General features: G+C 40.2%; 2 protein-coding genes across 5 annotated transcripts; both read right to left on the bottom strand.

Moving 5' to 3' along the window:
• Positions 1-872: 872 nt before the first annotated feature.
• On the bottom strand, positions 873-6,863 carry mrgbp (MRG/MORF4L binding protein). Of its 4 annotated transcripts, none has more exons than XM_072696874.1 (6): positions 6,652-6,863; positions 4,107-4,228; positions 3,949-4,030; positions 3,774-3,853; positions 3,532-3,568; positions 873-1,950 (listed from the first exon to the last, which is right to left on the bottom strand). In XM_072696874.1, exons 1-6 carry the CDS (start codon positions 6,785-6,787, stop codon positions 1,742-1,744), a joined length of 666 nt encoding a protein of 221 aa, XP_072552975.1. In that variant the 5' UTR covers positions 6,788-6,863; the 3' UTR covers positions 873-1,741. The 4 variants fall into 4 exon arrangements, with proteins under 4 accessions (XP_072552975.1, XP_072552976.1, XP_072552973.1 ...); XM_072696875.1 differs by having other exon boundaries at positions 873-1,946; positions 3,779-3,853; XM_072696873.1 differs by having other exon boundaries at positions 1,766-1,950; positions 3,779-3,853.
• A 547-nt stretch (positions 6,864-7,410) lies between these two features.
• sac3d1 (SAC3 domain containing 1) lies at positions 7,411-13,378 on the bottom strand. Its single transcript, XM_072696871.1, has 4 exons — positions 13,315-13,378; positions 11,435-11,786; positions 10,594-10,870; positions 7,411-8,567 (listed from the first exon to the last, which is right to left on the bottom strand). The coding sequence occupies exons 1-4, from the start codon at positions 13,338-13,340 to the stop codon at positions 8,104-8,106; spliced, it is 1,119 nt and encodes a 372-aa protein (XP_072552972.1). The 5' UTR covers positions 13,341-13,378; the 3' UTR covers positions 7,411-8,103.
• Between the last annotated feature and the right edge of the window lie 1,316 nt (positions 13,379-14,694).

Genomic DNA, 14,694 nt, shown 5'->3' with positions numbered 1-14,694 from the left:
GCAAACAGCTAAAAGTTGTCCAATTACTGTTTAGTTTGTAGAAAATGGAGTGGCTACACAATAATGTCTAGAATCCCAAACCGGTTAACGTAATATCTTTGTTAAACCCCTTGAATTAAAGCAGAACATCTACACTCCAATCACATATTGCGTGTCCAATCTAAATCTAGTAACAATTACTGTCCAAATACATATGACTGCAGCACTAAATGGTTCTAATATTGTTACAAATTCACTATTCATTATTTTTATTGTTGTAGGATTATTACAAGATTACTCAAATGTAATTTAAATAAATTAAATTGAACTGTATGTATTTATTTAAGCAAAATTACTTAGATATGAGAACAGAATTAAAATGTAAAAAAAAAAAAATAGACATATTTAAAATGTCCTATACTCCTACAACATCTCAACAATCTCAAAATAAGAAACATTTATATTTATAGGCTCGTGTAAGACGTGTCCACCTGCTAATGTATTGTTTGCAGTTAAATCTTAACACCTTAAAAGGTCATATATAATAATCTGTAATATAATAATCCCTTTTTTAATCCCTAAAAAATCATTTCAAAGGACAATCTCCCTTCATAAATGGTATGTAGTCCTAAACTAAGATTAAGTCACAGTTGGGATTAACACTGGCACAAATTACTCACAAAATTCCATCTGCTGAATGATTCTTCGGGGAGCCAAGTGTCATTTAATTGTAATGCTCCAAAGAACCCCTTTTGCCACCTTCACTTTTGAGAGTGCATACATTGTCTACGGGTACAGAAGAGTGAAACAGCTGGGGGTTGCACCAGAACAATAAAAACCTAGAATCTTCTGGATCTGTATTTCATCATAACAAAACAGAACTCACACCGATATTAACGTACAGCCTGATTTAATAAAAGGCTTTGCACCTTTTAAAACAAGAGCAGGAAATAAATACAGTAAAACAATATGGTTGTAAAATCACATTTTACCTTAACAGTATGTAAGGGATTATGATGATGATCCACAGGCCTACACAAGTACAATGTAAAGTTGTATTACCAATGAACTTGACTTCTGAATTTGAGCAATCACAGATGGGTAAAAAAAATACTAGCTGTACTGCATGACAGACGTAAATGTTCACTACAGTCGTGTGTACGTTGTGAAAAAGAAAGGAGGATCCCTCAATCAGAGCCCACATTTTATTTATGTACTAAAGACTCATCGCTAACTGACCATCATACCACATACTCTATAACTGACCTATCGTTGACCATCATAGATCATGTATTCACTGTTTCCATCAATGCAACTGTACCTCACATCTTCATGTTGCACAAGTTCAATCAAAAGAAAAACTCGACGTGTCAACATGACAGAAAAAACTACCTTTAAAAAAATAAACTAACAAACAAACAAACAAAACCCATGAACCACATATCTGCCTCTAACCTTCCAAATGAGCAGCATCGCAAAAGCAAGTTGGCGCTGCTCGTCAATTACTTATACTTTTTTCTAGTGGTCTGCCCTTCCTTCTGGGAAATGCTCAACACATGTGAAGCACAAGAGCTTCCTCTCATCAGTGTGAGCTTCAGCAGTAAGCTTAAACGCCGGAACATCTAACAATATCTCCTCAGATCTTCTCTCTTTAACCTTAGCTGAGCAGCAGATCAGGCCAGCGTACGCCATTTCTCCCAGTCTCAACCAGCCAGCGTCTCTATGTGCCACCAGTCCGTAGGTCGCCCGCTGTTGGCCGCGTTTACGTCCTGCGGCGCTTGGCTCCTCCAGGGCTGGACGGGTTGCCGGAGCTCAGCGTTTTGTCCGTGGTGCGGCTCCTCTTCCTCTTCTCGCCCGCGGCCTCCTTCGATCCTCCACCCGACTCACCCGAGGCCCCCCTCTCCCTGTCGCGCTCTCTCTCTTTCTCTCGCCCGCTGCTCGAGCGCTCCGTCTTCACTGAGGAATTGCTGCCTGATGAGACAGAAAAGAAACAGAGGGACAGCGGAAATAATGGCAGGGCCATTTTGGATAGGGGACAATAATGTACATTTTACTTTGAAAGGCTACTTCACAAGAAGGTTGAGGTTTTTTTGTGTATGTATTTTTTTTTAAGAACCTCATTTCCTACCCAATTTGGTAAGTCTCCTCCTGATGCAACAGTGCCAGGTAGCCAGCGCGCGCATAGGCACTGGTTTCCCAGCTATGATACAACAGCTAAGAGACGCCTGTGCTAACAAACAGGAGTCAGCTAGAAGTGATGTGGGGAGGATGTGCCATCAACCCAACCCTGAGAGTGCAAGAGAGAAATTGTGCTCTCCTAGACTCCAGCTGCTGCTGCTGATGATTTGAACCTGCAACCCTCAGATCACAGTGGCAGCACCTTAGTCCACTAGTCCAGACGTACAGGAAAATTTGGCCCAAATGTACTTCTGCTATTACTACTAATTTACCACTACTTGAGGCTAATTCAAGGCTACTTGAACACGCAACACTGCAACACTTGACACACAACAGACGTTCTCAGGTTAAAGCTCTTTTGGGCATCAGGTCCAACTCTTGAGATTTTGTGTATGCAAGGAGGTTGGCTTAATAAAAAAATGCAGCAGGGGGCAGCTCCTTCTTTACTGATTTTGTATTTTAATACTTTGATTCAGCAACACATTCAGTATCTGCAAATTATCTGTGGCAAAATTAATTTAAGTAAATGTATTCCATTTAAAGCATGTCACATTTTAGCCTAAAATATTAAGTGCAGAGTGATAGCTCAGAACCAAACAACATTTTACATTTTAACTTTTACAGCTCTATTTCACAAAAGATCATTAAAACCCAATCAGCTTTTACAAGGCATTTGGACTGGTTTAGAGGTTTTGTTCATGGAAATAAAAGAAAACAGTATGGTAGTAGGTTTGAAGAATTTCTCGTTACTAGATGTTGAATGATGCTGAAGGGCAAAATGCTAGTAAATTAATTCTTTACATACTTTATACATAAACTGTTGGCTAATTAGCTGCCTATCACTTGCCAGTGTTACCCCAATCTGAGCCGTCACACAGATTAAGAGCCCAACTTCTGCAAGAAAACAAAAGCTTGAGGAAGAAAATGCAAATAACTTGCTGCCATTAGACTGTTTACGCCACCGCCATTTGACATGTGGTCTGAAAACCCCACATTTTAATTTAATTTAATACTTTTTCCCCAGGACGAACAACAGTTATGGATTAAGTCATATATATTTGGTCCTGGATACATATTTTACTATTAGGAATAAAGTCGGCAGCCATTTAACACTCATTCAACCCCCCCCACCCCTACAGCCAAATTCTTTGACACACCATGCTTCTCTCAACACAAACAGCAGGACAAGATAAGGTACAAAAACTACACACAAGGAAAAGAGAGAAAGTGAGGAAGATAAAGAGGGACAGAGAAAGACGCACATGCTCAGAGGTCTCTGAAGGCAGCCTACAGAGGCCTCTGGTACTGAGATGGTCTGTACTGAGCTCAAGCTGGAGTTTTGGAACAGAGCGAAACGTTTTCTTCTGTCCATACCTTGCAAACTCCTGGCCAGGAATACTGGGACCCAGACCTTTGAAAATGAGACACAAATCACCAGGGTGAGCTGCACCAAGCTACGTGCCAAATGGGAGAACGATCCAGAAAGGAAAAAGAAAAAGAAAAAAAAGCAATGACGAAGGCTTAAAACGACGTATTGCGTCAGAAAGAGAGAAAGAGAAAGAAAGTGGTAGGAGAGAGGTAGAGGAGGAGAGCTACATGGAGAAAATGGCAAAAACAGAACCTTCTTCATGTGTGGCGGAAAGGTCCCTCTCTTCTTTGAACTCTTCCTTCAAGTCATCCTCTGAGCCTACTTTTCCTGCAGCAAGTGAGGAAGACCACACTTATGGCAAATACTCGACAAAGCACAAAGGCAGGACTAAACCTACTAAAATACACGTTAACGCGACTCACCTTCCTTAACATCCTGTATTATGTCTTCAGGTAGGACAAAGGTCTTTTCTGAGTTGGGAAAGGGCAGTATTTCCGACTCGTGCTGCCGGAACGAGGAGAGATTAGCTATGTTCTTCTTACCGCAATTTATGATACGTTCAGAGTCAAATGTGCCTCACCAGTGCCTGCATGTCGTACATCGTCGCCAGATGATCCCAGATGACTTTTGAAGATACTTGCCTCCCAATGTTTTGGCTAAATTTATCACGGATGCAAATCATATGGAAGTGACGGTTAACCCCTGAAATAGGACAAAAACCATTAATCCCCAGCATAGCTAAAGCAAGCATAGTTAACAACTATCCAGTTAACTCAACTGCAGAGCAGACTTACAGTGGCTTACAAACCTACAATAACTTCAGTCAGTCAGTCACTATTCTGGTTGCAAGTTATTTATTTCATATTACATTTTACACTCAATTCAATGTGGTCTGTACCTACCACTAAGCTAACCTGGCTACTTTAAATCTAACAACAAAAGTACTTTGTATCTCCGCTAAGATAGGCACTTATGTGGCTATGCAAGTAGCTTAATGTTTATGTTTTGAGATTTGGGTTGAAGCAAAAACATCTAAGCGACCCTTCAGAACATCTGTGAGAACAACCTCAACATCTCAGGGGCAAATCCCTTCTGTCTAAGATTCAGAATTTGAAAATGACATAGAACATTGTGTTTGTTGTGGGTGATGTACATTCATATGTCTAAGTCAGGAGACGCAAAGCAAATGCCAAGCCTGATGTGCTGGAGAGGTCCAAGAAAACAGGTACCACTCCTAATCTGAAAGAATATAGTGTAGGACTGACTTAATCATTTGACCTAGAGGTGGGTTACTGCAGCCAGGGGTGTAAATTAGATGCTTCAGGAACAATAAACATGGATGAAAGTGCAGGAACATAAATAACACGGCATATCCAACTGCTAGTTAGGCTACCTAGCTATGACAGACAACACTGGGCTTAGTCCCTGATGTTGGCAAATCAGTTATTCATGTATTACTTGGGGATAAAAAGATATTATAACTATATAACTATAAGTCTATATGGATTCAAATAGTACTTATAAAAGGGCTATAAATGCAGTAAAGTGGATCAAATAAAGACATTTAAAAGCAGTAACCCAATTTCAAATAATCTGTTATTACACAAATCATTTAATATCGTCAAATCTAAACCTTTTTAAGCAATGTTCTGCCGATACAGACACTATCCCAGCATTGTACTGTAGGTAATGGGCTAAAAAGGCCTTCCTGTTGCACAGATTTTTATTTTATTGTCTAATCGCTCTCCTATTGGGCTTACCGGTCCTGCTCAATAGTAACACATGTTCAGGGAATAGAGATCCCTCAATGTAAAAAATACAATGAGCAATACCCCACACCCACCCACTTACGTGCAATTAAGAGTCTTTTTCAATTACCTGTAAATAATAGTTATTGCTTTTTTACTTCTATTATTTATTTTGTGTATATAGTGGTAATTTATCTACGTTTTTGCATCTGAGTGTCTTGCTATCTCTTTTCTCCTGCGACACTGAGAATTTCCCCACTGTGGGACTAATAAAGGATTATCTTGTCTTATCTTATACACAAAAGCAAGCAAGAACATATTAAGAAGTAATATCGTCATGTGTTTTCTGATGCATATTTATTCCAGAAATGCAGTTTTGTTCAATGAGAGCATTTTCCCATCATCTGTAAATTCAATTATTAGTCTAATCTACAAGTTGCTCTGAATAACTTAGCAAAGTACCTTCATGAAGAAGATTGTGATAAACCATCCAGCAAATAAAATACAATTCCTTAAAATAATTTCTCATTAATTCAGGAGGTCTGACCATCCCCTTCCCAAACTTGCACCAGTGACTGCAGCACCACTAAAGGATGCAACCAGAGAGCCCTGAGCATGAACCCGCGGGTCTCTCTCGGTCTCCAGAGAAAGCCAGGTCTCGGTCGTATGAAGTCAAAGTTAGGGATGACCGCACTAGCGCTGCATCAACGGTTTCAGACATTTCTTCTGTGCACCAAACAGAGCCGTTTTAATGCTTTTTTTGGTCAAAGTTAGGAAGTAGGTTACATGCTTAATTAAACTCATTTATAAATATAGTTTTTTTAACCGATCTTGTGATAAAACTGGCTGGACTCCCCTGACATCTGCTCGCTGGGCAGATGCTGGTCGTTGCCGAGGTTAAACAAAAGCAGATGGTGATTAAAAACCACCGGTGCTTTCGACAAAAGTTGTCTTCACAAAAGCACAGTTTCGTAAATAACCTTACTGATCTTTTCCAGGTCAAATACTAGCTAATTATAACAGCATTGTAGACCTAGCTACAGCACAGCGCTGGCACGCTCGAGTCTGGTTGTGTTGTGCTAGCTAGCATGCTAGCCAGCTAACGGTAGTTCACTGGAAGCACTGGCTTCCAACTAGCCAAAAAACACAAAACTAAAAGACGCCTTCCGATTTAACGTCTTATTCATTAGCTAAGACCACGGTTTTACACCATCTATCCAAGTAATTCGACTCAACTCTGCCACTCCGGCTTTAGAAAGTGTGACCGACCACACCGGCTTGCGGGTTGTCGGCTCACGGATCAAGCTGAACTCTGCGCCGGGGACTCAAGGCCTACGAAAAGGAGACACTTCAGAAAACACAAAAACTGCATCTCACCGACGGGTTTGTGACCCAGCATGGCGTGAAAGAGACACACTTCCACCTCCTGACTCCATACCACCGACTCCTCAGTGGCACAGATCCCCGAATCCGCTTGCTTTTCGTCGGCTGGTACAGCTTCAGCTTCGCCCATCGTTTTGTGTGCCTCCAGTCAAGCCGCTGCAGTACGACTCCTCAGAGTCCGCCTGCTGGAGGGCCAAAACAAACCCGGGCAGAGGGGCTGCACAATATATCGAATTGAATCGATAGAGCGATGCTAAACTGTACGGTATATCGCAAATGACGACGATAATAAACAAAATTATGTCCTGATTGGTTCAATTTGTAAATATTCGTTGGTCAGATTGAGAGAAAGGTTTGGATCAGATGTGCTGCTGGACAGGTTCATTTACATTTACAGCATTTAGCTGACGCTCTTATCCAGAGCAACTTACTAGGTATTTACAGCGTTGGGCCAATATAGTGTTAGGAGTCTTGCCCAAGAACTCTTATTAGTGTAGCGCAGCAGCATAGTCACCCAGACCGGGAATCGAACCCCAGTCTTCCACGTGGTCTGGTAGCTCACTGACAGGTAGTGGTGTTATCAATATGTTCACTTACTGCAAGTCCTCCTTTTCTGTACTTTTCCACCTCTGGACATCTATAGTGGGCATCGTGTCCAGAAGGCATACAAGGCTGGAAGGACTGTAATGTAGTCAACGTCTATTGATTGCATACCCCTGCAACTTGAGGATGAGCATTGCGTGTTCCTCCTTCAACCTGATCTGTAACCAATGGCATCATTAAATATACTGGCAGAACCAACTACCATGACATGCTACCTGTTTTCCAACTATAGAGGTTGCAGCATTGGGCTACGCATAATGCTGAGGTCCTCTTTGGGTAATCCTTTGCCATGTTGTATTATTGTTAACAAAGAAGATCATTTTCACACAAAAAAATTGGGAGATTTTTGCAGTTAAAAGTATTGCGGAAGAAGAAAAGTTACATTGTAAGAAAGTTTATGGAGGAAGAACGTTAGGCTTTCTGGATTATCTGCTTCTGTACTTTACTTAACTTTTTATAAATATCAAATGGTGTTTTTTCTACCCCCACTTTTACTAATGCTGCATGTCTGAAACATTATTAAAATACACCTTGTTGTACAATGTAGTCTACAGATTTCATTAAATTAAAAACACTTTATTAATAACACTTTTACTTGCAACAACGGAGAAGGTCACTGAAATGCCCATGGATAAAAGCTATATAATTTGGGTGCCACCTAAAAATGTGGTTTATAGGTCAACATATTGGTTTCACAGTAACCTATTGTGAACAGACCCAGAACAAAAACAAACCATAGTGTTTAAAAGCAAGACAGGACACTCTCTCTATTAAAACACTGCTCCAGGTTTACATCCAAGAAATGTTTGAAATTTTGGCAAACACCCCTTTTAAAAATTGTCTTCAAGCGATGCCATGAATGATGCTGCCAACTGAAAGGTCTCGCTGCTTGTCGTCCACTAGTTTGTGCATATGTGCACACTGCAGCTCTCCAGACGGGCTCTCTGTGAAAGCACTCTTAGAGAAGACGACCCAGTCCCCGCTAATTTGTATCCCATGAGCCTGGCAAAGCTGTGCAGCTAAGGACTGCTCCAGGGACAGAATGTCTGCTAACTTCTGGATAGGGAAGCGACAGTTTCGGCTGCTGTGCCCATGGCTGTAGAGTAGCAGTAGATCTCTCCTACTAGAGAGCAGATGCCGGTGGAGGGCGCAGGCCTGCAAGAAGTCCAGTTTCCGAGCCAGGCGTAGCAGCCGGACAGGGTTGCGCTCCATGTAGGCCCTACTGACTGCAAGAGCTAACTGAACCGGTGGAGAGTGCCGTACTCTCTGAGGTAGCGCAAGGGCATGCTGCGTAGCTCGTGGTGAACCTGGAAACCCCCAAAAATATGCACAGAATGAAAAATAATGAAAGCAGTAATGAAAATACTTAGTAGTAATCTCTTTGAGGCTGCAAGGTCATTAATGAAAGCAATCTTAAAATGTATCGAAGGTGGTGATTGGAGATAACCAACCCACCCAACATACTTATGATAATTTTACAAATTTATATATATATATATATATATATATATATATATATATATATATATATATATATATATATATATGTAACCTTAATCATTTATTACTTATATAATTTAGAGGGATACATGATCTTTAATATGTGATCTACTTAGCTGCATCACAGTGACTGTTCAGACTTTGGAAATTGCTGGGAGAATGTTGTTAATAAACAGGACAGAGCTGTTCAGCTGAAGGTTGTCGGGCAGAAGTGAGCTTGTAACTCTTATCTCTTCATGATGGCCCATCCATGCCTGTTCCAAGCAGCCTTAAAGCACCTACAGGCCTGAATACCTTTTCCAGCCTCTCATTTATTTCCTTTCGCTTTTCCAGAGTATAGTTGTAGTATATCATTGTAGAATAATTTAAAATAACAGCTTTAAAATCATTTTGATGCTCTACTGATCCTTAATAGGGTGAATGTTGCTGCTATCGTTGCTACTCTGGGCTCGGCATGCCAGAAACATCAGTGCGTAACTCTGGAGAGGTAATGTAAAATCATGTAATTCACTCTACCGTGTCAGTCCACATACTTCTTTCACTTCAGAAGCAGGTTATGTATGCATCTCACAGCTTGCACATGGGTGGCCCAAAGCATTAACAAGAGCAAGAAATACCATTCTTGCATAATACTGCTTAAAGACACTTGAGGATTATGAGGATGGAAACTGTTCCTGGAGTAAAACACATCTTTAAAGCTGTTAGAGCCACCAGAGTGGAGCCTTTCATAGTCATCAAAACTGAACTACATTACGTTAGACATTGATGACGTATATTTTTGTAGACTCCATACAATGGTTTTCTATTTAGTCAGTACCGCTAAGTTTTGATTTGCTTTAAAGACTAAACATTGAAGTACTGGTGTCTTTATTTTACTTTTAAACTCTGACTGTCATCTGGTCACTTTTGGGATTTTCTGTGGTAAAATTACCCAACAGTACCAACAACCACATACCTAACAGGTCAGACAAGGAACATAACAGCAGCTGGCAACAGAAATATTGTGAGAATGAACAAAAACCAAAGAACAGTCAGTGCGATCCCCGACAACCTCCACAGAACATTTTTTTAGGGAAAAAAAATGTAAAAATAAATACAAAATGATGAAAAGCCCAAGGTGTGGACAAAGAAAGAATCTGCTTATAATTCACTGGACACACTAGCTTATTGGTCAAGCACAAAGAAGGCAGGGTCACACCGTAACTGCTTCTGGAACAACTCACCAATCTTTAATTACAATTGCACATCCCAATAAAAAGAAAAAAGGAAGTCCATATCTCTCTACTGAGATTCATCAGATTCATACAGATGTCATGTAAACTCTGTAGTAAAAAATAAATGTGCCTTAACATCTCTTTGCACTGGTAACATTTATTTTGATGCAGATATTTAATGTATCCAGACTGGAAAATACAAAACTGCTGCAATTCTGCTGCAAGACTTTTTAGCAACAGTTACAACTGGCCTGCAACTGGTAAGTTGTAACATTTGTACATAGTTCACCAACTGAATTGATCATAAACTATGGGCATGGAATAACTCATTCGAGGCAGAAATGTGTGGAATCCACGGCTGAAGTGCCCTTGAGCAAGTTTCTAAGCGCCAACTGCTCCCCGGGCGCTGGAGTTGGCTGCCCACCTCTCTGGATGTGTGTGTGCTTACTGCCCCTAGTACACTACAGTGTGTGTGTGTGTTTACTACCACGGATGGGACAAATTTCACGGTATATTGTACAGCGACAAATAAATGTAAAAATGTAAAAATAAATAAATAAATACCTTCAGAATTATTCCGCAAAACACACACACACATACACAAAAATCCTCCACTCACCCAGATTGTAGAGCAAGCTGAGGGCCTGGAACTCATCCTGGTGCTTGTGCTGTCCCTCAGCGTAGCACTCCAGCAGCCAGCTCAGACTCTCCTGCAGGTGTGTGTCGTTGATGTGCGGGTCGTAAAGCCGCAGCGGTTGCCCACATAGACGGTAAGAGGCATACAGAAGGAAGCGCACGGTTCGCTCCAGTACACTCACACAATCCGCCCCACAAATGCGCTGAATGACCATGTCCTGACGCACACTGCGCAAACGATCAAACACAAAGCTGTAGACCTGTAAGACAGCCAGACACAGAACAGGGATGTCAATACTACTGATGGGCTAAGGCCTACAGACTGGTTTAAGTTTAAGTTAATATTAGTATTTTTCACACTCATGTTCTTACATCTTATCTTTATTTAGAAGCACTCTGCCTGCATTCAGGCCACCAGCCTAAAGTGATATTTTTAGCACTCTTCACAGACACGGTCACAAAGCAACTTCACAGAATTCTGTGTTCAGACTGCTAATAAGCCACAGATGACTGTAGCCACACTACCCATCAAACCCTTTCATCAGCTTTTGTTTTGCACCATTTCCTAAAGGTATGACTCAGAACTAGTCAGAGCGAGTCTTCCTCACTGTCCATGGCACATTCAGTGAGGGGATTCAAACATTTATAAGCAATCTTAAACAATAGTCCTGCCAGCTCTCACCAGCTGTGGACAGAGTGGCCAGCAGCCAGTGGCCCATTTAATGAGCTCTCCAACTTCGCAGCAGCCCATCTGGCTCATGTAGGGTTTGGCGATCACAAATCATGACCTGACCCACACTCGCTGTGAGAACACAGTTACTAACCTCAGTCCAGGGCTGAAGCGTTGGGCAAGCTGCTATGTCATCCACCAAATAGCACACAGTCCTCAGCAGCACGTCTGGCGGCCGCAGGTCACCGGCTCTTGTTGTGTCCTTTCCGGCTGCTGGGCGGCTGTACTCCTTGACCACACGAGCAAGGTCTGCCCGCGGCAAGCGCTCGCGTTCCGTCCCGGCCAGAATCTCGAAGCGGTGCAGCCGGTTCTGTGCCTCCCGCTGCCGCACCTCTGAATTAGGGCACATGGTGGTGCAGGTGCCACGGGGCACAAAGTCTGCTTTTTCTTCAGCCTCAAAGTGCTCCTCATGCCTCCTTCCTCCAGCCCTCCTGGAGCGAGGCCTCCTGTGGAGCAGTTCATAAATGCAAAATGTAGCTCAGGGGCGTAACGACATAGCACAAAAGTCAAGACATGAGCTTCTGGCATGGCCCTCCAGTTCTGTTAGAAGCGATAGACTTTGACAAAATACATAGAGGTACCTTAAAAAAAACACTTCTTTTAAAGCCAGTTGAAATACTTTGCTGGCATTACATTACAGGCTGGAGTAATTATATTATATATATACATATGCACTGATGTTTACATGTGTTTACATTTGAAGTTAGTTTACATTTAGCTACATCCCTTCATTTGTACAGCTATATTCTCATGCTTGTTTACAGCACCACTGCTATTCTGTTTGTGCAAAATCCCCTAGGTTTTAGATACATAACTTCTATCTTGCATATATACTGTTATTTTGTTTCCTATTAATCTATGTGCTATTCAGATATTCCAGACGTCTGTGCAATCTTTCTCAGTAAAATAACTAATATGTTTTGTTCATAGATCACTCAGCTGCTCTACACATCCTATACTCTATTTTAATTCAGTAATCTAAGCTTAGTTTGTTCTTTGTATTGCTGTTTGTTGTGTGTGTGCACAGGATTACTAACTAGTTAGCCACTGAATTTCGTGGTACCATCTGCAAATACAATAAGAGATCCATCTCTCATTCTGGTTATTGACTGCACTATATTTTTCTGCATCATGTATCCCATTACATATAAATTGTATATGATCATAGTTTATACATATACATTATAAATATGTATTTAATTTAATATACACATATTCTCCCATCCCAATGTAATTATTCCATCTGTATATCATGTCTTCAGCATTTTCTATTCCATCTGTATAGTACATTTACAATACCACTAAAATATATTCACACATATATTTTACAATCGAACATATAATATTCACATGTATATTTTACAACAGCTTACAATACTTCTATAATATATTCACATATGTCCATATCTCTGACTGTTCATTGTATAGATTGTATTTATTGTAGATTCTGCACTTGTTGCTTTACTGCACTTCTGGTTAGATGCTAAAGTGCATCTCGTTCCCTTGTACTTGTACATGTGCATTGACAAGAAAGTTGAATCTGATCTAATCTAAGATAATTTAATCTAATCTCTCTAATCGACGACTCAAGTAATGAGTACCCTTCTAAAAAAACAACAGGTTAGAACACTAGCTAGCTGCTGATTTAGAGAGCCAGAGAGGAACGACTTACTAGCTTCAGCATCTTTTTTTCAGCACAGAAACGTTTTTAATACATATATAGCAAGGGAAGAGTGAACAACTGCAAATACACAAATATAAAAACATAAAACCTTCACCTCTACTCCACATCATCAACAACAGAGTGAAGACCCCGTCATCGACAGTCTCTGTTTAACTTTCAAATCTAATCACTCATCAACATCCTATCGATTTGAGTATCAACACACAGCAACACAGCTCACTGTTTCAGCTGTTCAAACATCTCATTTTGCAGAATAATAAAACAAATCTACTAATAAAACAGACACTCACGTGCGGTTGGCTGAGCTCCGGTTCATTTGGGCGCTTCAAAACAAAGCGTCGCGTCTCGATGTCGTGGGTTTCGCCATATCTTTACGTCATGAAGAGAACGGAAACGCCACACGAGGGTGTGTCTCAAATGTAACACATGCTCCCTTCTGAGGGAAGAAGGCCACGATCGGGCTTGAATCCGCCTTCAGAGCCCAGGCAGCCGTCTTTAAATATTTTTTACCGGGTAAAACAAATCCTATGGTTAAGACCAGCACAGCTAAACGCCAATATCTAGCATTAAGATTTTGATAGACTGACAATGTCAGGACGTGGTGTCGACTCTGTGACACTGACCTTCATCACTACACTGGCAGCGATCTTCAGATTCGGACACAGCTAGTAGTATCATTCCACCCACCGACCGTCAGACATTCAGAAAATGTTTAGAGCATTTCCAGCATTTTTAAAAGTAATGTTTCATCTTTCTGTTAAGACGTAATTCACATCTTCTCTGTTTTTTTTTTCTGTCAGAAAAACAAAAATAAAATAATACACACATAGATGTACTAAATGTATTATTTAAAATATTTTATATGTATTTACTTTTAGTTTTCTCAGTTGCTTGCCCTTTCATTTTGCTGTAATAAGATGAAACAATACACACATATATGTATTAAATGTATTATTTAAAATATTTTATATGTATGTATTTACTTTTAGTTTTCTCAGTTGCTTCCTATTTTGCTTTTGTCAGTGAAGTATTAGTGTAGATATCTACAGTATATGAACTTTCTAGTATGACTTTCTAGTGTAGTAACCTGGATCAGTACACTACCTTTCCAGATACTTTTATTTTGTCATATTTAAACTATGAATCTTTTTACCTATATAATACTGTAACTACTCTCTCATGTTTGTACATGTCCTTATTATGAATAAAACTTGTATGTTTTAATGCCCCTGCTTCTATATACATATGCACATATCATTTATGTCTATATGGACATATTAATTGAATACAAATATACATTTTAAAAACAACTGTATAAACAAAAAATATTAAAATATTAAGCAACAAGTATGTGAAGCTTACAGCCAACAGTTAGTATTGTGCAAACTGCATCACACACTTGCTTACTAATGTTTTTTTACACTGAAAATGGATAAAGGTTTAGCAGACATGCTGACAGAAGTCTGAATTTGGTCAGTGCTCTTGTCTAATATTATAGAAAATACCTGTGTCTACTAGCCCTGAGGTGTGCCTGACCATAGATTGTATATACAGTCCATGTGCCTAACCTGTGTAAATGGGGTAGAGATGACCAGTTGCCTTCACCAACATTTAAAATGAGTAAAAACATAATGAAATATTTAGTAAATAAATAAATAAACATAAAACCT

The sequence above is a fragment of the Salminus brasiliensis genome, chromosome 14 (genome assembly GCF_030463535.1).
Source record: "Salminus brasiliensis chromosome 14, fSalBra1.hap2, whole genome shotgun sequence".
Lineage (NCBI taxonomy): Eukaryota > Metazoa > Chordata > Actinopteri > Characiformes > Bryconidae > Salminus > Salminus brasiliensis.
The sequence above is the reverse complement of the archived record's forward strand: the minus strand, read 5'-3'. Positions and strand labels throughout refer to the sequence as shown.